General features: G+C 33.3%; 1 protein-coding gene across 1 annotated transcript in view; it reads right to left on the reverse strand.

Moving 5' to 3' along the window:
- Window positions 1-23,641, reverse strand: part of LOC114336768 (dynein axonemal heavy chain 10) — an 863,661-nt gene that overhangs the window by 415,550 nt on the left and 424,470 nt on the right. The window contains exons 33-34 of the mRNA XM_050648469.1: window positions 22,807-23,127; window positions 21,082-21,321 (exon numbers count right to left, since the gene is read on the reverse strand). Coding sequence (XP_050504426.1) covers window positions 21,082-21,321; window positions 22,807-23,127 — 561 coding nt within the window. The remainder of the gene's footprint in view (window positions 1-21,081; window positions 21,322-22,806; window positions 23,128-23,641) is intronic.

Consider the following 23,641-nt stretch of genomic DNA (forward strand, 5'->3'; position numbering starts at 1 on the left):
TTTGTGATGGGAAAGTTAAGGAGATTTCGAATATAAAATATCATACACGGTGTTCCATTAAAAAAAACATAAGTTTGGTCTGCCACTATTGCAGTCACACTAACTTCCTAATAGGGTGATCAGCTTAAGTCACTAACTTCCTAATATGGCAATCAGCTTAAAACGGAACCGAGAAGGATATACCGGTAGTTCTGTTATGACATTGTGACACAGTCACAGTGGAATGCGATAGATAAGTACCTAATGTGTTTATTTTATACCCTATTCCACGAACATACGCTTGTTTTGGATTACTTCGACAACGAATATTTTACTGTGCAAAATAAGAAGAACGAAAGTAAATTGCAAATTACATTGTTGTTTATTGGAATAATTATTAGCGCCATTCACTTTCGTACTTCTAATGTTACACAGTAAAGTATTCGTTGTCGAAGTAATCCAAAACAGGCGTATGTTCGTGGAATGGCCCATAGTATGCTTCAGGTGGTTGAAAATAAAACTATATATTCTTGACGGCGCGTATTTTGATTGTGTAATAAGTATCTTTGCGTATTTAATAAATGTTTTTATTCGTAAATACGTGTTTAATTATTTAAATAGACGCTAGTTACTTAAATAGACTACATCAGAAGTGTATTAATGGACCTACAGTAGAGTTTAGTGAAGTGTGTTTATTGTTTAAGTGAAGTAAAGTGTATCAAAGTGGTAAAAAATTATCAAACTTATGGTAAAATTTTTCCATATCAGATGATAATTCGTCAATAGTAGGTGCTCCTACTGCTATTGGAGAAGAAACTATTAAAGGACGAAAGGACCCCACAGAAACCTTATGGGAAATGGCTCTCTGTCAAATTCTCTGACACTTTGGAATCTGGTAGTCCTTGATGTGTAGAACAAAAGACTCAATGGGCACGTAGCTCCAAAAAATCATGGTTTTAAGATATAAGCCTCTGAAGTTATGAGTACAGTGAGGACGTTTGAGTTGGAATAAATTCATTTTCTCGACAATGGGCGAGTCTGGAGATAAATTACGAAGCAGGTCGATTTTCAACGAAAACTTTTCGTTTATAAATTCGCAAAGTCTGTGTGTTATTGCGTTGCCATTCCTGCAATACTTAGAGCAGATTTATCGATGGATTCATATGTAGTTTTGTCTTCTGAATCCAAATCTGAAAACGGAATTTCGATATGTCTAACCTTCTTCGAGATAATCGACCTCTAAGTCTAAAATGTGACGTCACAATCCTTTTATTTTCTGCCGACACACTAAACGTCAGCTGAAATCGTTGCTAGTAAGTAGGATAGTTTTTAATCTGAATTTGTTAAGCAAAGCATATGTTATTTACATTATTTGAGTTTGACACTTCGTGAATGTCAAACTAAATTTTAAATAAAGTATTAATATTGTAGTAAAGAAAAGAGAGACGTTCTCACAAACAATTTATTTTACAACTGACGACCGGTTTTGCTGTCTACAATATTCACAGCAACTTCAGGTCACGGTAAAAGTAAAATTAAATGCTACAAATAACAAAAAATTAGAGTTAGTTAAGTGGTCTGGTTGAAATCAAAGGATAATGATAAAAACCAATATTAAAGTATATATATTTATGCATACATATAAATACTAACATGTACGTAAATATGGTTTACAACCCTCACACTCACATACATGCACGCATTCAAATGTAGTGGCAACGAAAGTATGTTAAGTATAAGTATAAAATATACACTTACTTTCCGGTATAAGGGAAGAATATAGTAGTATTCAATATCATACTTTTTCTCTATATTATGCTAAAGGGAGAGATGGTAGAGGGACAGATTTGAATGTAATGCATTAACAAAACAAAATAATTGGCAGGATCTTGAGGGGATTAGTAAGGAAACACGACATTAAACCGTGAAACCAAAAAAATTGTTGGTTATATATAAAGTGATGTTTTTTTATATTTTAAATTAATAGTGTATATGTTACAGTTCAAGTTGATTCTCAGTTAGAGTTGACTCCAACTAGTTGGAGTCAACTCCAACTGAAACGAGCAGTAAAAGTTGATTTTAAAAATTTAAATCAACTTTTACTAGTTGGAGTTGACTCTTCCTGGATCGATTCAGTAAATGTTGATTATCCGAGAATCTCAAGTGCATTTTTGATGAGTGTGCGTTTCTTTGTTTTGACCGTTTCAACTACTTATTAGTATAGTCTGTAACGTCGCCTTCGTTAGGTAAATTATTCAGATTCGATTTTTTGCACAAACTTACTCAAAGAAATACATCCGTATAACAACGTGGAATGAAGTAAACACTTCTGTTGTATGTAGGCATATATGAATTTATTAAAAAATCCTTAAAATTTATCCACGAAGGAGTGGAAGTACAAAACGTGTTCGATTAAACTGACCATCATCAGTGTAAACCTGGAAATAAGTAAAACACTAAGATTAAAAAGCAAAAGGGTGAAATTTTGACAGTTGAAAATTTTTTTAAGAAAATGTGGTTACTTACGTCCAGTGTACAAGTAATTGAAACTAGACACCTCAATAGGTATAAAAACCTCAAAAATACATTATTGTTACATTCTATAATGAAAAGTGGTCGACATTAAGTCGATGTCTTAAGATTTAAAGATCACCTGTGAATGTATTTCATCCTTGCTCGAAAATTGCACAAGGTAAGTACCTGTGTTCAGGTGAGAGGTTACGAACCAACTGATTAGACAGTTTGGTGCCAGAAATGAATGACAAGATGTCAAAGGAAGTTAGGTGGATTTTTCCATCTGTCAACCGAAAAAATTTTTTAACAAAGAGATTAATATTTAGTTTTAATTGTTATAATGAAAAATGCAGATATTAAAAAGTTTAATGTGAGTTCTAATTTAAAATTGAGGTAATACATTCCTTAGTACTAACTGAATTTAAAAAAAAAAAAAATCTGCTCCGTATAACAATCCTTATAACAAATACACAGGGTCTCACGCGGTACCATCTCTTTAGCACTCACCATTGACGGCCGCCTAATACGCACTTAGCGCTCATTGTTAATAATTAAAGATAAAGCTTAGTAATAAAATAGTGACAAATTTCTGCTGGATCTTGTAGAGGGAGCTATAAACTTTGATTTGGTCACTTTCTGACTTTCATAATATGTAATGGATTTTAACCGAGTTATTAAGGCTTGAAAATAGCTATTTTCGCATTTTTCAAATTTTAAATCGCGTATAACTCGACAACAATCAATTTTAGAGAAAAATCACAAAATACCTTTTTTTGTTCAGAATAACCCAAATGATTTAAAAAAAAATTGTTCGAAGTGAAAAAATTATTTTTGTGAATTTGTCTAAAAAAATTGTTTAAACAATTTATCGATCGAGGTACTGTCTGGCAGCCAGTAGATTTATTATAAGGGCCTATTTTTGAGTAAGTTTGTGCAAAAAATTCGAATCGGAGTAATTTACCTACCGGGGGCGACGCACGATACAACCTAGACTAATTTGAACATATTCAGTAACATTTAATTTCTAGAATCGGCTGTTTGTGTGAATCAGAATCAACTTTTACTAAATGGCATTGGGAAGAGTATACTTTTCCTAGTTGGAGTCTACTTTTACTAGTAAATGTTGAATATAAATCTTCATCTTATATTTATAATCAACTTTTACTGAAACCAGCCGTTAGAGTTGACTCCAACTAGTTGGAGTCAACTCCAACTGGATAATCAACTTGAACTGTAACATATATACTACATATATGTATAGTAGTATATATGTATTATATATGTTATAGTTCAAGTTGATTCCCAGTTAGAGTTGACTCCAACTAGTTGGAGTCAACTCCAACTGAAACGAGCAGTAAAAGTTGATTTTAAAAATTTAAATCAACTTTTACTAGTTGGAGTTGACTCTTCCTGGATCGATTCAGTAAATGTTGATTATACGAGAATATCAAGTGCATTTTTGATGAGTGTACGTTTCTTTGTTTTGACCGTTTCAACTACTTAGTATAGTCTGTAACGTCGCTCCCGTTAGGTAAATTATTCTGATTCGATTTTTTGCACAAACTTACACAGGGTGTCACGCGGTACCGCGGTCGAAAAATTGTTTAACCAATTTCAGTAAAGTCAGTCAGTAAAGGGACTCTATCGAACGAGTCTGATATTACGAGCAGAGGAACAGACGCGTTCGATAAAGAGTATTGAGGTGGTGCGTACAAAATTGTATCGTCAATCATAAAAAACATTAACACTTACTTACAACTTTTAGGAAATTTTTTTAATTTTAGACGAAATAAAAAATTCGTATGACAGTAATGACAGTAATGACAGATGACTTTTGCACGATGGCCGGTTTTGATGTTTAATCGATAGTTATCAATATTGTATACCTACCTAATTACTAAATCTGTAAAGTTTTGATTTATTTTGTATGAATATAATTGCGAAACACTACAGAATTTTACTTTTTGACATAAATTTTATTAATAATAAGATAAATTTTGTACAATATTTTTAATAATTAAAGTAAATAAATTTTAATTTCACTCAAATAAATAATCGATTGCTGCCATTGACCACTTACATTCAATCTCGGTTAATTTGATTAATTATCGCGGCAGGTAAAGTAACATTCTTCTTTCAATACAAAAAAGTCTTACTTTACTGCCGAAAATGAGGGCAAATGAGTACAATAATGAATGATTTTAGTGACGTTTGGCGATAAACAATGATTTTAAACAAATTCGCAAAAATACACACACCGGCAAAATTAGCCGAACACCTTAAAAATGGGACATGTTTTATGTCTCGAGTTTGCTAAACCACTGATCCGATTTGAGTGATTCTTTTAGTAGGTTATAGCCTTATTATTTAAGAATATCGTTGTAATAATATTGTTGCTAGACAGGTAAATATCATTTTATACCGGGTGTACAAATCATGCTGTGTTTTTTTCTTAAAGTTTGGAACACTCTGTGGAATATTCTAGCACATGTAAAATATTAAAATTAATACTCGATTGTAGATTTAGGCTTTCTTAACATTTTTCTTTTTGATTCATTTACTTATGTGAGATAATAAAAAGTTATGTGCGTTAACAACTATCCATGTTTTTCATCAATAAATCCTCATAATAAGGGAGGAAACTATACTAAATTTGCAGTTACTCGAGCTTTATGGGAACCTATTGGATTGTGAAGAGTATGTGCTAAAATCAGAAAAAGGTTAAGTTAAATGTTCCATAAAGTGGGGGACTTTTCATTTTTTAATTTAATTTTCCATTTCAAACAATCATTTTTCTCCGATTATAGCGCTATGTATCCATAATTAGAAAAAATATGTCGAATAAAAGTTGCTTATTTTTACGGAAAGAATCCAAATCTGCAATAAAAATTGGGGGCTCCTATTTAGGATTTTAAATTAAATCCCCCACCCCACCTCCGTAGAGGTTCGTGACAACCCACAGAGAGGGGAGGGGGGTAAATTAAAATTTTTAAATATGAACCCTGCGATATTTCTCGAAATGAACATCCGATAGTAAAACTGCAAAATATACCTATTCAATATTTTTCGAAAATCTACCGAATGGCACCAAACACGACCCTGACGGAGGTGGGCTGGGGGGTTACTTTAAAATCTTAAACAGGAAACATCTTTACAAACTTCAAATTTAGCATATTCCTCCCCTACTATGAGGATTTATTGATAAAAAACATGGCTAGTTGTTAAAGCACATAACTTTTTTATATTCCAACATAAGCAAATGCATCAAAAAAGAAAATGTTAAGAAAGCCCAAGTCTACAATCGACTTTTAATTTATTTTAAAATATGAGCTGTATAACCTGTCTAGCTACAATATTATTACACCGATATTCTTAACGAGTAAGGCTATAACTTACTAAAAGGATCGCTCAAATCGGACAACAGGTTTAGGAAATTCGAGACATCAAACATGTCCCATTTTTAAGGTGTTCGGCTAATTTTGCCGGTGTGTGTAATTTTTTCACTTCGTACAATTTTTTTTTAGATCAGTTGGGCCTTTTTTTCTCTAAAATTGACTGTTGTCGAGTTATTAGCGACTTAAAATTTGAAAAACGCCAAAATAACTATTTTCAAGGTTTGATAACTCGGTGAAAAATAATTATTGTGAAAGTCGAGCGAACGGTCGTGGAGTAACGGCATAATCGCTGGCCTCATACGCCAGTGCACGTGGGTTCGAGCCCTGCTAAAGTCAAACCATTTTCATTTCCAATAATGACACGAGCCGTCTCACCGTGCCTCGGAGAGCACGTTAAGCCGTCGGTCCCCTGGGCTAGTGTACATAGACACTAGTTACTTGAAACAGGGTTAAAGATGTAATTGGCGCCGGAACTGTCCGAAAGGCAAAAATGCCATACGATACTATATATTATGAAAATCAGAAACTAAAAAAAATCAAAGATTAAACCTACCTCTATAAGATCCTGAAGAAATTTTTGTCATTATTTCATTAATAAGATATTATTTTTAATTATCAACAATGAGCGCTAACCGTGTATTGAGGCGGCCGTCAATGTGAGTGCGAGTGAGATTCACCATTGGACAGCTGGAATGGTGCATCTCTTTAGCACTCACCATTGACGGCCGCCTAATACGCACTTAGCGCTCATTGTTAATAATTAAAGATAAAGCTTAGTAATAAAATAGTGACAAAAATTTCTGCTAGATCTTGTAGAGGGAGCTATAAACTTTGATTTGGTCACTTTGTGACTTTCATAATAATCGATTTTAACCGAGTTATTAAGCCTTGAAAATGGCTATTTCCACATTTTTCAAATTTTAAATCGCATTCGACAACAATCAATTTTAGAGAAAAATCACAAAATACCTTTTTTTGCTCAGAATAACCCAAATGATCTAAAAAAAAATTGTTCGAAGTGAAAAAATTATTTTTGTGAATGTGTCTAAAAAAAATTGTTTAAACAATTTATCGATCAAGGTACTGCCTGGCACCCAGTAGATTTGTTATAAGGACCTCTTTTTGAGTAAGTTTGTGCAGAAAATTCGAATCGGAGTAATTTACCCAACGATGGCGACGCTACAGCCTAGACTAATTTGAACTTATTCAGTGACATTTAATTTCTAGAATCGGCTGTTTGTGTGAAGCAGAATCAACTTTTACTAAATGGCATTGGGAAGAGTATACTTTTCCTAGTTGGAGTCTACTTTTACTAGTAATTGTTGAATATAAATCTTCATTTTATATTTATAATCAACTTTTACTGAAACCAGCCGTTAGAGTTGACTCCAACTAGTTGGAGTCAACTCCAACTGGATAATCAACTTGAACTGTAACATATACACTATTAATTAAAAATATAAAAATAACATCACTTTATATATAACTAACAATTTTTTTCGTTTCACGGTTTAATGTCGTGTTTCCTTACTAATCCCCTCAAGATCCTGCCAATTATTTTGTTTTGTTAATGCATTACATTCAAATCTGTCCCTCTACCATCTATCCCTTTAGCATAATATAGAGAAAAAGTATGATATTGAATACTACTATATTCTTCCCTTATACCGGAAAGTAAGTGTATATTTTATACTTATACTTAACATACTTTTGTTGCCACTACATTTGAATGCGTGCATGTATGTGAGTGTGAGGGTTGTAAACCATATTTACGTACATGTTAGTATTTATATGTATGCATAAATATATATACTTTAATATTGCCTTGATCATTACCCTTTGATTTCAACCAGACCACTTAACTAACTCTGGTTTTTTGTTATTTGTAGCATTTAATTTTACTTTTACCGTGACCTGAAGATGCTGTGAATATTGTAGACAGCGAAACCGGTCGTCAGTTGTAAAATAAATTGTTTGTGAGAACGTCTCTCTTTTCTTTACTACAATAGTATGGACTCACACATGCAACCCATTCATTTTTTTAAGTATTAATAATAATTAAATTAAAAAACAAAATCAATGGGAAAATCCCAATAGTTGGCTGTATACCCCTACTGCCCCGAAACAAGCACCAGTTTTGTTTTTAAATAGCAAGTGTAGTCGAGTAGCACATCATTTGAAAGGTAATTTTTCTCTCTAGAGGACCCTCTATTTTTTTTAATACGCGGAATAACTTTAAGATTGCAACATGGAATGTTAGAAGTCTGTTCTCGAAAAAGAAAAACTCACAAATGCATGCCACGAGATGAATCGTTAGGATTGCAGATATTGGGTTTGAGCGTTGATTGAAATATTAATACGGGTGAAATATTAATACCCATATTAATATTTCAATCAACGGTTTGAGTGAAGTTAGATTGCCAGGTTCAGGGAAAGTTAAAACCATGAAAAAACTTTCTGTTACTCTGGTAATAATGATGCGGCTCATCGTAACGGAGTTAGAGTAATTTTAGAAGACAAAAATAAAACAATGCCGTCATAAACTTTGTGCCATTTTCGGACTGATGCCTACTTCGGACCAACGCTTTTTAAATGCCTTCATTATTTTCAAATCCTAAGAAAACTTATAAATATTTTTAAAAAATTTAAACGCAAAATGAAAGATTACATTATTACCGAGGGCCGAAACTCCCTTAGAATAAACAAATAGTTTCTTTTAAATGAGGTTTTTGAAATTAACAATCACACTTAGTTTTGCTCTTCTTTTTCACACTTATAACTTATTCAAATAAACATTACAACAATTTTCAGGGACTTTCGGCCCTCAATAATAATGTAATCTTTTATTTTGCATGCGTTTAAACTTTTCAAAAATACTTCTTAGTTTTCTCAGGTTTTGGAAAAAATGAATGCATCTAAAAAGCATTGACCCGACATTTTGTGCCTACGCTCATAGTATAGCAGATACAGTTATTTTAAAACTGAAAACGTTTATAGTCTTATAAACGTATACAGTGATGAGCGCGCTAATAACCGGCAGAATATCGCAAAAGATGGAAAACACATTAAGTTGTGAGATATAAAGAAGTGAAACTAGTGGAGGAGGGAGATTTAGCGATAAAAACCTATAAATTTACATTCGACTTATTGTTTCCCACCTTTAGACGTATAGGACGAGTTTGGCAACTGCCACTATAATAGTACTGGCATAAATAACTGTATGAAATTGCCCTTTGGAATGCAAACGGCCTTGCCAAACACAAACAAGAAGTAGAAGTATTTCTTGCGCACAACGACATTGACATTCTTCTAATATCAGAATCCCACTTTAACAGTAGTTCTTACTTTAATATTAAAAATTATTTAATGTACCACACAACACATCCAGAAGCTGACAGGATAGCCACAGGAGGAACGGCATTAGACACCAAATTAAACACTATGAGTTACCTAAATTCAGTAAAAACTTTCTACAGGCAACCAGTATCGTAATTGAAGATTGGCTAGGTCCATTAACAGTATCAGCAGCATACTTCCCACCAAATTACCCACCAAATAAACAAGAGATGGAAGAATACTTCTTGTCTTTAGGTCACAGGTTCCTAGCAGGAGGTGATTACAATGCGAAAAACATAGCATGGGGCTCAAGACTAACAGCGCCAGGTAGAGGTAGAGTACTATATAACATCATCCAAGAACTGCAATTGAGTTAACTATCCACAAATACTCCAACGTACTGGCCTAAGGATCCAGCTAAAATACCAGACCTACTTGATTTCTTCATAGTTAAAGGCATAGGAGCTGGTTACCTAAATGTAGAATCAAATCTAGACCTTTATTCTGATCACACACCAATAATAGCACAAGTTAGTGCCACCATTATAGAAAAAGAACTTCCTGTAATGCTGTTCAACAAGAATACCAATTGGGAACAATATAGAAACCAAATTAATGCAGAAATTGACTTAAAAATATCATTAAAAACAAAAACAGAAATTGAAACTGCAGTAAATCAATTAACAAACATCATCCACACTGCTGCGAAAAATGCAACACCCGAAATATCAAATCCCAAAAAAAACAACACTGCCCAGTAATAATAAAAAAGAAAATAGCTGCAAAAAGAAAACTCCGAAGGATTTGGCAGCGCAATAGATACCCGACAAACAGGATAAATTATGACAAAGCTTCTAGAGAATTGAAAGAGCTTATTAACAATATAAAGAATGCATCATTTAACGAATACTTAGAAAATCTGACAAGTACAGAAGATACAGACTATTCATTATGGAAAGCGGTTAAGAACTTAAAAAGACAAAATGAACAAATTCCTCCGATTCGTAAAAGAGACCGAACATGGGCACGCACTGACGAGGAAAAAGCAAATACCTTCCGAGAATATCTGGAGGAAGTCTTTCAACCTCTTCCATCGCAAAATATGCCTGAAATAGAAGCTAAAATCAAAGAAACTCTTGAAGCTCCATATCAAATGTCCCAAATTCCAAAACTCTTCAAAGTCAAAGAGGTACATGAGACAATCAGAAGAAACTTAAATCTAGATAAGGCTCCAGGGTTTGATCTGATCAAAGGCCGTCTTATTAAAGAACTCCCAAGAAAAGGGATTGTGCTAGTAATAACAATATTCAACGCGGTGCTACGATTAGGACACTTCCCTGCCCAATGGAAACTTGCCGAGCTTATACTTATTTCAAAACCTGGAGAACCAATAAATGAAGTAACATCATACAGACCAATCAGCCTGCTGCCAGTCCTTGGTAAACTCCTAGAAAAGCTACTTATAACCCGACTGACTCCCATAATAGAAGAAAACCACCTGATTCCTGAACACCAATTCGGATTCAGAAAGGATCATAGCACAATTGAACAGATCCACAGAGTAGTGGACGAAATAAATGAAGCATTTGAGCAAAAAAGTTACTGCACGACTGTTTTTTTAGATGTGAGTCAAGCTTTTGATAAGGTTTGGCATAATGGACTACTATTTAAATTAAAAAAATCACTCCCCCACACACTGTACATTATTATGGAATCCTACCTAAAAGAAAGATATTTTACTGTAAGGTATAATAATAATAATAATAATAATAAAGGCCTTTATTCATTCTATAATATTATTCACATAATGAATATTAGTTTAAAAAAAAAGCTCCAGGCGAGTTTCAGTTCAGGAGATGTATAATGCGGGGCAGAATACATGTCCTGTCTGTTCAGCTAACCTGGGCAAAACAAATAATAAAAAAAAATATCTAGGATTATGTATAATAGGTTACCTACTAACATTTAAATAAAAATAAATCAAAATGTAACATTAATTAACTTTAGTTTACCAATATGCGCTTTGAATGTAAGCTCTACTCATACCATGTCAGCCAACTCTACCTATGCAATATTTGCTAATTTTTCAATAACGAACCTTCTAAATTTGTTTTGAGTAAAATTAGTACCAGTAGTATATTTATTCATAACTTGGACTATTTGATATGTAAAAGACCGCTTGTATTGCTGTGTACGATGATAAGGAATAGAAATGGTGTTTTTATGTCTTATGTTAATATTGTGTACATCAGTACGGAATTTTATTTTATTATAGAGATACGGGGGGGTTTTGAAAATAATAATTTTTTGGAATTGACAAGCTGAATGTACATGTCTTCTATGTTTCATACTTAACCACCCTGTTTCTTTAAGTTTGTAACTAATTGCTTGATATCTACGGATACCATGTATCAAACGCAGACAAGAATTTTGCATTTTTTGTATCCGATAACTGTCACGTTCTGTGATATAGGAATTATAAATGGTATCACAGTAATTAAAGTGTGATAACACCAAAGTATCACAGAGCAATTTTTTTAATTTTTTAGTAAATATATGACGAGATTGGAATAAAAACTTCAGGTTCAAATAACTTTTCTGCAAACACTTGGCCACATGACCACCAAATCTTAGGTTTTGATCTATATGTAAACCTAAGTTTTTCACAGTTTCCTTAAACTCTATTGAAGAATTATCGATGGTGATCATGTGAGCAAAGTCTCTCAGAAAGATTTCTCTCCGCGCCGCTGAACCAAACACTATGCCTACCGACTTGTTGTTATTAAGTCGAAGACAATGGCTAGTCGAAAACTGATAAACTCTTTCTAAATCATAGTTGATTGCTGCCACTGCCTGTTCAGACTCATCAGGCTTAAAAGATAAATATATTTGAGTATCATCAGCAAAATAGTGTTGGTTACAAGAGAGAAAGTTTGCAGGAAAGTTTGAAGTGTAAATACTAAACAATTTGGGACCCAAAATAGAGCCCTGTGGTACCCCTTTATTTGTATTAAGATAGTTTGATGTCCTACCGTTGTAATGAACAGCTTGACTTCTATTACTGAGATAACTAGATATCATATCCGATGCCCGCTGAGACATACCAATATACTTAAACATTGAAGTTAATAGCGAATGATCAAGCGTATCAAATGCTTTCGAGTAATCCAGAAGTATCAGCACTGTGATTAAACCATTATCGCAGGCATCAAATATGTCATCAGTTATCTTTAACAAGGCACTAGTACAGCTGTGATCCCTTCTGAAACCAGACTGATTTTCTGGTAGAACTTTATGTTGACTCAAGTGAACCTGTAGTTGCTGATTTAGAATTTTCTCTAGTAATTTTGAGAAAGTGGGCAGTATACTAATTGGTCGGATTTCGTTATATCCTGTCGGATTAGTTGTTTTCGGTACCGGTATAATTTTTGCAACTTTCCACATTGACGGGAACTCGGCTCTTAGAATGCAAGCATTAATAATGTGTGTCAAATAAGGCAATAAAAAGGGAAGGCACATATTAATTGTTAGTATATTTATTTTATCGTATCCGGTAGCAGCACTCTTTATACTTTTAATGACATTTAAAACGTCACTTTCTTTAACACATGAAAAATTTGCTTCCACGTCCACACGACAATTATGACTATAAAAATTTTTAAGTGTTAAATTAGGATTCATGTTGGGAACACAATTTATAAAGTAGTCATTCATTGCCGAAATATCACTTAAATTTTCTGACAGTTGCGTATTGTTTTGAGTTTCCCTACCAAGACCTATAACTTTTAAGGATTTCCAAAGATCCTTCCCGTTTTTATTATCCAATTTTTTTGAATAGAAAGCCTTTTTTTCTCTTCTGACAGTAAACATATTTCTAATTGATTTGTATTCCTCCCAAGTTTGGATGTTTTTGTATTTCTTGTATAAACTCAATACTTTGTCCCTTTCTTTTTTCATAATACGTAAAGTGTCAGTCATCCATGGTGCATAATTTTTCGAAATTTTATAGGTTACATAGGGAGCATGACGATCCAGTAAGCATGTTATATTATTGGTAAGAAACTCGACTTTATCATCAAGACCCTCAATATCAAAAATATTTCGCCACGGTAGAGATTGTAATTCCTCATAGAATACGGTCTGATTTATCGCCTTAAAGTTTCTTACAGTCTTATAAACAATTTCTTTCTTTTTAATCTCTATATTTATATTAGATATCAACAACTCGTGGTCACTAAAATCAACACATTCCACGACAACATCAAGAATTGTTCTTCGTTTTGTAGTTAAAATATAATCAATTAGGGTTGCCGTACTAGATGTAATTCTAGTCGGCTGATCTATGACTTGATGTAACCCCATTGTTTCAAAAAAATCACAGACAACTCTAGTATCAGGGCAATCAGTATTTAACAAATTAACATTGAAGTCACCAGTACAATAAAATGTTTCAATCAACGGCAAAACATCAGATAGAATATTCTCAAACTCGTCAAAAAAATGTCGGACATTAAATTTAGGGAAGACCGGCCCTGGCAAGGTATGGTCAAGTTGTACTGATATTGTTCTCCTAGTTTTTACTAAAAACAAGTGGTATTATTAAATAGTTTTTTAAAACTAAAGTGTTTATCTACTAGATACTACTACGTAAGTCATCTATACGTAATTATTAGTTTATTATTGTGAAAAGAAAACGTCAAATAAGAAAAATACACCACCGTACAATCATTTTGTGAGGTTAGCTAGCATGCGGTTGGTTTATCACTTACCAGAGTCGGACTGAAGCTTTCACCACCGCAGCTTAAAATGACTTCACACAATGTAAACACACCTTCCGATCTAACCAGCCCAGTAAATCAACGTTCAAATATCACAAACAGTTATGCTTCAGCCGCTTCACAGTCTTTTCCGAGTAAGACCCAAGCAATTGTATTTAGTTGTATCGATAATGCTAAACTGCAGGATTATTTAATTCCTTTGGGCACAATCATCAACCCAAAAAATATTATTTTTTCATCTAGATTATCTCATAATAGAATCTGCATGTATTTAGCAAACAAAACCGTAGTAGATAATTTCATGACACAACATGGCTCTATAAAAGTACTCGGCGAAGTTGTAACAGCACGGAGACTTGTCTCTCCAGCAGAAAGACTAGTCCTGTCTGGTGTATGCCCGTCAATTCCTCATCAAGTATTAGTTGAAGAATTACAGAATATCGGTTTAAAGCTTATTTCCCCAATAACATTTCTGAAAATTAGCTCCACTCTTCCCGAATATAGTCACATACTGAGCTTTCGGAGGCAAGTTTATGTAAGCCCTATAACATCAGCAATTCCAGATTCTATTCTAATAAATTTCGACCAAACACCTCACCGCATATTTTTGTCACAAGGTACACTCACCTGCTTTATTTGCAAAAATACAGGACACATATCATCCCAATGCAATAACAGTTCAGTAACGGCATCAACTCATATCACCTACACCTACAAATCTCCATGACCAAGAAATTACTAATACTTCTACTCATAGCAACACTTTAAATCAACCTCATTCAGCGACAATACCGTTTTCACAAACTTCGGAGGCAATATCCTCCAATCTATCAGCACCTTTTCCATTAGATACAACTGCAGAAAACTCTAATAAAACTGATACATCACCACAATTTTCTGAAACAACCATTTCAACCAATATTACAAATAAAACCTCAAGCTCGACTTCTGCCACTACCAATGAGTTTGCTCCAGTACCCCCAAATGTAATAAAGCCACAGCATCTAAGTGAAAACTCTAATAGTACTTGCGAAAACGCAAGTTCTTCCATAAAACGCAGTATTGGTGAGATCGATACGCCTCCTTCAGACTCTGCAATTTCATCACAAAATCTGTTTGCAAAACCCAAATCATCTAAACCAAAAAAACCGCGCTCATCTAAAGTCCCATCTACACGGGTAACTCTTGAAAATTTTATTGATAATCATACCCCACCATTCGTTTTAAATTACCACCAATTGTCTTTACTTATTGATAATGTCCAAGGCTCCCCCGACACTATTAGCGTCGTTAAAGAATTTACAACTGATATGGCTGGTTTACTCTATCTTTTACAAAGCAGCTATCAATATGCAAATGATAGATCTACAAAAACCAAGTTTACAAAACTTCAAAAGAAACTACACAACTATTTAGGGAATGAGATTTCCGACTTAGACAGTGACTCTTCTGTAGACAATTGTTCAGTATCATCTAACTCCGAATCTGTTAACAACATTCAACGCGATACTTCAATGGAACATTAATGGATTTTTCCATCGTCTCCCTATGCTACAGCTTCTTTTATCTGAATATTCTCCAGATATTATTTGTCTACAGGAGACAAACTTAAAGACCAATCAGTTGTACAATTCAAAACATTTCACTTGTTTACCCCCAGCATGTAGCACATATTCATCTGAACTCTACGCCATATACCGCGCTGTGAAACTTCTTAACGAGCTTACACTCACAAAAGCCCTGATCATAACAGATTCCCTTAGCTCTCTAAACTCATTAATACATATTTTCGCGAAACATACTTTTGAAAAGTTGCTAAAATACCAGCTTTCCCAAGCTCATGAACATGGAAGAAGCGTCCAATTTTTATGGGTTCCCTCACACGTCGGAATAATAGGAAATGAAGAAGGTGACAGGACCGCACGAAAGGCAATTTTAAGTGATTTTTCAGAGCTGATAGACAAGGGTGTTTCCAGTGACTTAAAAGCTTATTTTAAAAATAAAGTGTTGTTTTTGTGGCGAAATGAGTGGTCTCAAACTAATTCCAAGCTAAATAAAATTAAAAATAATGTGTCTCAGTGGCTCCCATCGTCGCGCAATAGACGAGAACAAATTGTGGTTACGCGTTTACGTCTAGGTCATACCAGATTAACGCACTCGTACCTATTCACAAAGAAATATCCACGTATATGTGATCAGTGTAACGTCCGATTAACAGTCGAACACTTTTTAACAATATGTAGTAAATATGACCAAGAAAGACAGCGCTACAAGATCCCAGACGGTCTACCACAGGCTCTAGGTCAAAACTGTTCCTGTGACAATAATATACATAGTTAATTATCTCAGATCCAGAAACATTTTGTACAATCTGTAATTGTTTAATTTTGTTATTTATATTTTGTTCCGTCGCTAATAACCTTTTGGTGGATGCGACATCTTTTTCTAATAAAAAAAAAAAATTAAATTTAGGTGGTTTGTATACAACACAGAATCCATACGATTTATTACTTACGAACAATTCCAAGCAAAGGTGTTCAATACTATTATTATTTGTTTGTAGAACTTTATATTTAATTTGAGATCTAACATAGAATACCACACCTCCCCCATTTCCATTTCTATCCCTTCTTATCACATTATACCCATTTATACCTATATCCTTGTCGGTAATGAAATTTGTAAGCCAAGTTTCACTAACTGCTAGTACATCAAATTTTTTTAAGAGAACACAGTTTTTGAATTCAATAAAATGTGCAGTCAGTGATCTTACATTAATATGACCAAAAGTAATCATAATATAAAAAGAAGAATTTATTTATATCTAATTTAATATGAGAATAATAATTATATCGCACTAATAGGTAGAGGCATAATATTTAAATTTGTATAACTGTACATTTATTTTTACAATAATAAATAAACAGAAACAAGTAATTAATGGGAAAACAAACAAAAAAAAACTAGGACTCTACGTAAAGTTTGTGTTTTTGATTGTCAAAAATGGCACATAGTTGGCCCCACAGCTCAACTTTTTGTTAATAGCAAGAAATCAACAAATAAATTTTTTTACTCACTGGTTAAATTATTATTTAGTCTCCCATATCCAAACTCGTGATTTGTTTCTTTTCACCACCGACACTTGCAAAAATTTGGCCTTTCCACGACCAACAGCACTTATAGCCAAACTTGTCACACGCGTATTTATAAAGAGCTTGATTTTCTCTTGTGAGGAGTTCCATCATAACAAGTCCACTGCCTTTCAATTTTGTTTTGTTTGTGAACACTAGATCACGCTTCCACTTGTTTATAAACATAACTGCCGTTGGTCGAGGTTTCCTTTGACTGACAGCTCGTTCTTGTTTTTTGCCAATTCGATAGCAAAAATTAATATCGTTTTCGGATATTTGTATGTTTAATTTATTACTAATGATTTTTGCTACCTGTTGATGTAGTTGTTCTTCACTCTCTGGAATATTGTTAAACACAATACCGTTTAGCAAGTAGTTCTGATGTTGATATTCCATCCTTTTTTTAGAGGAATTAGACGTGTCTCTTAGTTTTTCTATCTCGCTTTTGATACTGTTAAGGGATCTATTAAAATTATCTTCCAGCATTTCAATTCTTTCTAAGATATTCTTACTACTGGAATTGGGTTTGGAACTCTCATCCATATTTTGTTCTCCTATAAGCGATTTTAGTTCCTCAATGCCACCTTTCACGTCAGATTCTAGTCGTTTAACCTGACTTTCAAGTTGCTGTTGCTCCTTCTGCTGTTGACGGGTTTTTCTTATATTTTCGGTCATAATTACTTGATGAAGACCAAATATCATAAATTTTAACTATTAACAAATATTAACCACTACTTTTCACAATTATATACAGGAGCCAACCTAGCACAACCTACACTTACAGCGCCATCGTGTCTCTTATTTTTCTGTATGGACAGATAACATCAGAAATCACATTGATAAAGGCAGGGGTACCACAGGTCAGTGTTCTTGGTCCACTTCACTATCTTATGTACACAGCTGACCTTCCAGTAAGCAACCAAACAATCACAGCTTCCTTTGCAGATGATAAAGCGATAATGGTCAAACACAAAGACCCAGTCATAGCCGCAAGAATTCTCCAACAACATCTAGTGAAAATACAGGACTGGACAAGAAACTGGAGAATCAAAGTCAATGAAGTAAAATCAGTGCAGGTTACATTTACCAAATGCAGAGGTACAGTGCCACCTGTTACACTAAATGGACAAGATCTGCCTCAATCTGACAGCGTTAAGTATTTAGGGATGCACTTGGATAAAGGACTGACCTGGAGAAAGCACATTTTTAACAAACGAAAACAACTTGGCTTAAAACTCAGCAAATACTACTGGCTATTGGGAAGACAGTCAAAGCTTAGTTTAAAAAACAAATTATTGGTGTATAAAGTAGCCTTAAAACCAATATGGACATATGGTGTACAACTATGGGGTACGGCTGCAAACTCAAACATAGAGGTATTGGAACGCTTTCAGTCGAAGGTACTACGGACCATAACAAATGCACCTTGGTTTATACCTAACAGAGAAATCAGAGACGATCTTCAAGTAGCCACAGTAAAGGAGACAGTGAGTGAATACAGCAGCCGCTATTTGGTAAAATTAGAAAACCACCCTAATAATCTTGCACTAAACCTGCTGGATAATAGTGAGCAGACTCGGAGACTGAGGAGGCACAAACCACTGGAGCTACCACATAGGTTCTAAGCAGCAGTGAAGTGAAGTGTCGTGCAGTGCAGTGCAGTGAACTACTTACCCTTTCAGGGCACAGTTCAATAATTTAAGAGGCTAGTGGAGTTTTTGTTATCAGTGGATAACAAATCCAAATTTATACTTACACCCCTTTGAACAAACAACTAACATGCTTATAATTTTTTTGTTTATTGATTGCATGTAGTGAATAACTTATAATAAAAAAAAAAGTTTTAGTTGACGTACTCCTCTGATACGTCGAAAGGTTGGAAACAATAAATAGAATGTAAGTTTATAGGGTTTTAACGCTAAATCTCCCACCTTCACTATTTTCATTGCTTTTTACGTCACAACTTAATATGTTTTCCATTTTTTACGTTATTTTGGAGGTTATTAGCGCGCTAATCACTATATAGTATTATTTAATAGACTGCAACAAACATAAGTTTGGGAGTGTAACGTACTGTTTCGCGCAGTTGTTTCTACCAGTGGCGGAAGGAAATTTAAAAAAATAATTTTTAATACGTATATATTCAATAGGGAACTTGCATAAATTTTTAAATTCGGAAAAAATGTTATAAATCACAACAGAACATAATTTAAAACATGTATCAAAGATAAAAAAGTTTTGTTTGTCTTTCGTTTGGCCCCTAAAGACGATTAAAAATTCAAATTAAAACAGGTGGTCCAAAACGCATCGTGACGTTACTTGGTTTTACATTTACATTTTTCCAATAAACTAAACAGAATTTTAAATTAGACGTTATAAACGTCAGTAGAAAATACATTTATGTGACGTTACAAGTGTTTTTGATCGTTTGACCTATTCATAGAAAATTTGTACTTTTACAAAATGGTTTTATTTTCAATAGTAAACCTTCGTTCCTTTCCCTCAAAAACAGTATAAAACTACAGTTATAACAAACTGGTATATATTATTACAATGACATACGATAAATGTCATTAGAATATAAATATTTTTGACTTATTCCACGACGATGAGCTTGCCAAATACCCAAGTAGGTGGAGGCCAATAAACTAAATAATGAGAAGAAGAATATACCTAAATATAAGGTTGTATCTAGGTATACGCTAACGTGTACGCAAATAAAAAAGTTAGAGTGTCAGTGATTTCTTATTTTTTATTTGTTTAGTGTTTGTTTTTAAATTAACTACGGAGTGCGGACAATTATTTAGTTCTTTTAATGAGTTTAAGAACATTTTAAAACAGTACGCAAAAGATAAGATACTATAAATTAATATATATTTTTTTTAGTTATAAATGAAATAGTATTACCGTAAAAGATTAAAATTAAAGGGAGACCTAAAGCTTTCACAATAATAATTAACTTGTTTTGAAGCTATTATCCTTGTGGCATTTTTTTAATCAACTATTCTAAATATGTACTAAGCCACAATTTAACTAAAAAATTGATTTTATTAACGTTTCTACTTCTAAACCGGATGTCGTTGTCAAAATACAAAATATTATTAAATTAAACAAAAATGTTGTTGCTTAGTAAAAAATTTTTTCTAATAATTTATTTAATCTGACTAATTTTTGTATTTTGAAAATGACATCCGATTTGGACGTCTAAACGTTAATAAAATAATTATTTTAGTTAAATTGTGGCTTATTTTGCATTTAGAATAGTTGATTATAATAATTCACTTACGTATAAAAATTATTTTAACAATATTTTGTACCTACATGTCATGTCAACTAAATACATATAATTATTTTGCTAACCTAAATATATACTTTTATATATACACATTGATTTATTATAATTAAGTTTGAAACATCTGAATAGTTCTGCTTCCCTTCCCTTAACAAATCTGTTTCCATCAAACAAACACTAAACATATCAAAATAGCATGTACCAAAATATATAGTCACTGCGCAAGCTAACTAATGACGTCACTGGCTTGATGAAGTTTAATTCGCGTCTACCTAACTTTTTTATTTGCGTACACGTTAGCGTGTACCTAGACACAGCGAAATGTAAGCATAATAAAAACTAATGCAAAACTATATGACGTCACGTGCCGTTTGAACTATTTTATACCGCTGAAGACTTTAAATATGTATTTCTAAGTTATTGTGAGTTTTTGAAGCGTGAAATTTTGGAAATCTCATTTTTAAACAAAACTGAACATTATTATCTAATAAGAAAAAAATGTGCAAGTTCCCTATTAAAGTGAAGAATTACCAAACTGGCCATTTCCATGGTAACACTAGTAAACAAGAACCACTGCGCATTGTCGAGTTATGAATCATATTCCCAACAAGTTTGTTGCAATCTACGTTATTATTGAATAATAAAAATATCCATACGTGTTCCACCGCAGCATTAAAGTCTGGATACCCAACTCGAGGACAATCCATTCCAGGAAAAAGATCCTTGATGAGTCCCAAAAATAAAGGAACATCTTCGAATACAAACTTTGGGTGATTCATATCTCTTAGAGCTCTCATCAGTACAAGTGCCTCTTTAATATCTGGAGATGCTCGTTTCAAAACTCCTGCCATACGCAAGACCGCATTTAGGGCCCTCAAACCCCAATCATAATGGAACTAAAAGAAATGTAAAATAGGTATATAAACATATATAATATTTAGAAAAGCAAAACCTACAATTTTCTACTCTTTGAGATTTTTGGTATAACCAGTTACTTTGAAAAAAATGTATTTTTTTCAGAATTAAATTTTTCTTTATTTAGAAATTCAGAATTTATACTTCAAATTATTCCCAAATAAAAAAGATTCTATGATAAAAAATAAAAACCATTTCTTGTAAAAGGTATATTTAAAATCCCTAAAAGGTCTATATCACTACAAAACGTTTTCGGAATCAATATTCCATCATCAGTGTTATCACAGGTTTACATGCTTTAACCTTCCGATGAACAACCTTTTTTTGTTACACGCATGGCCAAGGGGGGGAAAATGACCCCAGGTCAAAAATGTCAAAAATGACAATTAACAAAAAAATGAAGTTTTTTTAAAATTTTTTTTTTATTTTTATGGCATGGACTTTATGTCATTCAGCCAGTCACAACATGAGTATTAATGTCATGTGTAGTGTGTATGTTGAGTAAGTGTCTTGTTACTTTGCAAAGTCGACGTCATTAGCGTAAAACTATTTGGAATTACACATAATAGACGGTATTTTACTAAACATCAACTTCAGAATATATTTTTTATTCGTAAAATATAGGGATTTTTTTTATTTCAAAATATGAGGATATCTAGAGTGTTATTAAAGTCAAATAAAAAAATAATGAGTTAAAAATTAAAAATACTTTTGAATTTATTAAAGAAAAACATACGCTTGGGGCCACAATTTCCCCCGCTTGGTCATCCGAAGGTTAAGCCACCAAAATATACGGGTAAAAACCCTTGAGTTGTTTTTAAACAGTTGAGGTTACAGTAGATTATCCGATTTTAAAGGATGTTAAAAATATATCCAGATTAACCCCTGGTATCACATGACATCAACCATATTGGTTGGAAAATTTGTTGATAGGACCTTACATGGCAGAGTTTAGATGGCATCTGACACCTCAGTCATAGTGACAACTGACGCACTCAGTTTAGGTGACAACTGAAACATTCCCAGTTGTCACCTAAACTCTGCCATGTAAGGTCCTACCCATTGACATATAACAGGACTCCCACCTACAATTTTTCCAACCAATATGGTTAATGTCATGTGATGTCAGGGGTTAATCTGGAAATATTTTTAACATCCTTTAAAATCGGATAATATAATGTATATAACCTCAACTGTTTAAAAACAACTCAATGGTTTTTACCCGTATATTTTGGTGGCTTGAAGCATGTAAACCTGTGACAACACTGATGATGGAATATTGACTCCGAAAGCGTTTTGTTGTGATATAGCCCTTTTTAGGGATTTTAAATATACCTTTTACACGATAAGGTTTTTATTTTTTGTGATTTATGGTATACAGCCAGTTACAGGAATTTCTCCTTGTGATAATTCTATGATAACATAAAAAACACAATACAATGATATGTTTTGATTATTTAAATTACCTGTTTGGATAACTGTTCCTGTGCTAATTTGTATAGTACAGTCATCTTTTTCGCCAATACCTTAGATTCCAAAAAGCCATCAGAAAAGAGGGAAATCATGCATATCATTTCTAAATCAGGAACAATGCACACTACTGGTCTGAACAAAGCCTTAACTGATTCTGGCAATTCTGTACGGCCTGCGTAGCCAGGATTCATAGTAATAAAAACACCAACTTTTGAGTCTAGTGAAATCTCAACTCCCTCGAAAGTAAATCTTTCCAGCTTCATCATCAAGGCACTTCGAATTGTTTGCAATTGAGTAGAAATTACAGAAAGTACCTAAAATATATATGATTAAACTATTGTAAGGCATTATTTTCCTAGCTCATAAACTGTCAAAAAGAGGCCTCATTAAACTATGGTAGACAGAACACGTCATTGTATATGGTCATTTATCTGCAGGTCCTGGATCAGTTAAATTTTGTACAAGTTGCACCAAAAAAGGAATTGTAGAGTCAGTTATAACAAATGAGAAGTGATTAGTAGACAGCCACTTTGCAGGCTCGTAAAAGACAGTGGAATGTGGAACAACGCGGAAATCTTACAAATATTTTTGAAAAAAATTAAAGTAACCAAAGCGAATAATGATGAATATTTACTGAAAATAAAGATTTGATGACCGGGGTAGTGTAAAGAATACCTAGACTTCGCTAAGTTGTGACCTATATTCTAAAAGAAATAGTACTGCAACAGAATAAAGATGGATACTAAATGAAATAATGTTTGTAACCTTTTAATATTGATAATATGAACGATACACGCTATTTATAATAATAAAAACAAATGAACGATT

Source organism: Diabrotica virgifera, chromosome 4, assembly GCF_917563875.1.
Source record: "Diabrotica virgifera virgifera chromosome 4, PGI_DIABVI_V3a".
NCBI lineage: Eukaryota > Metazoa > Arthropoda > Insecta > Coleoptera > Chrysomelidae > Diabrotica > Diabrotica virgifera.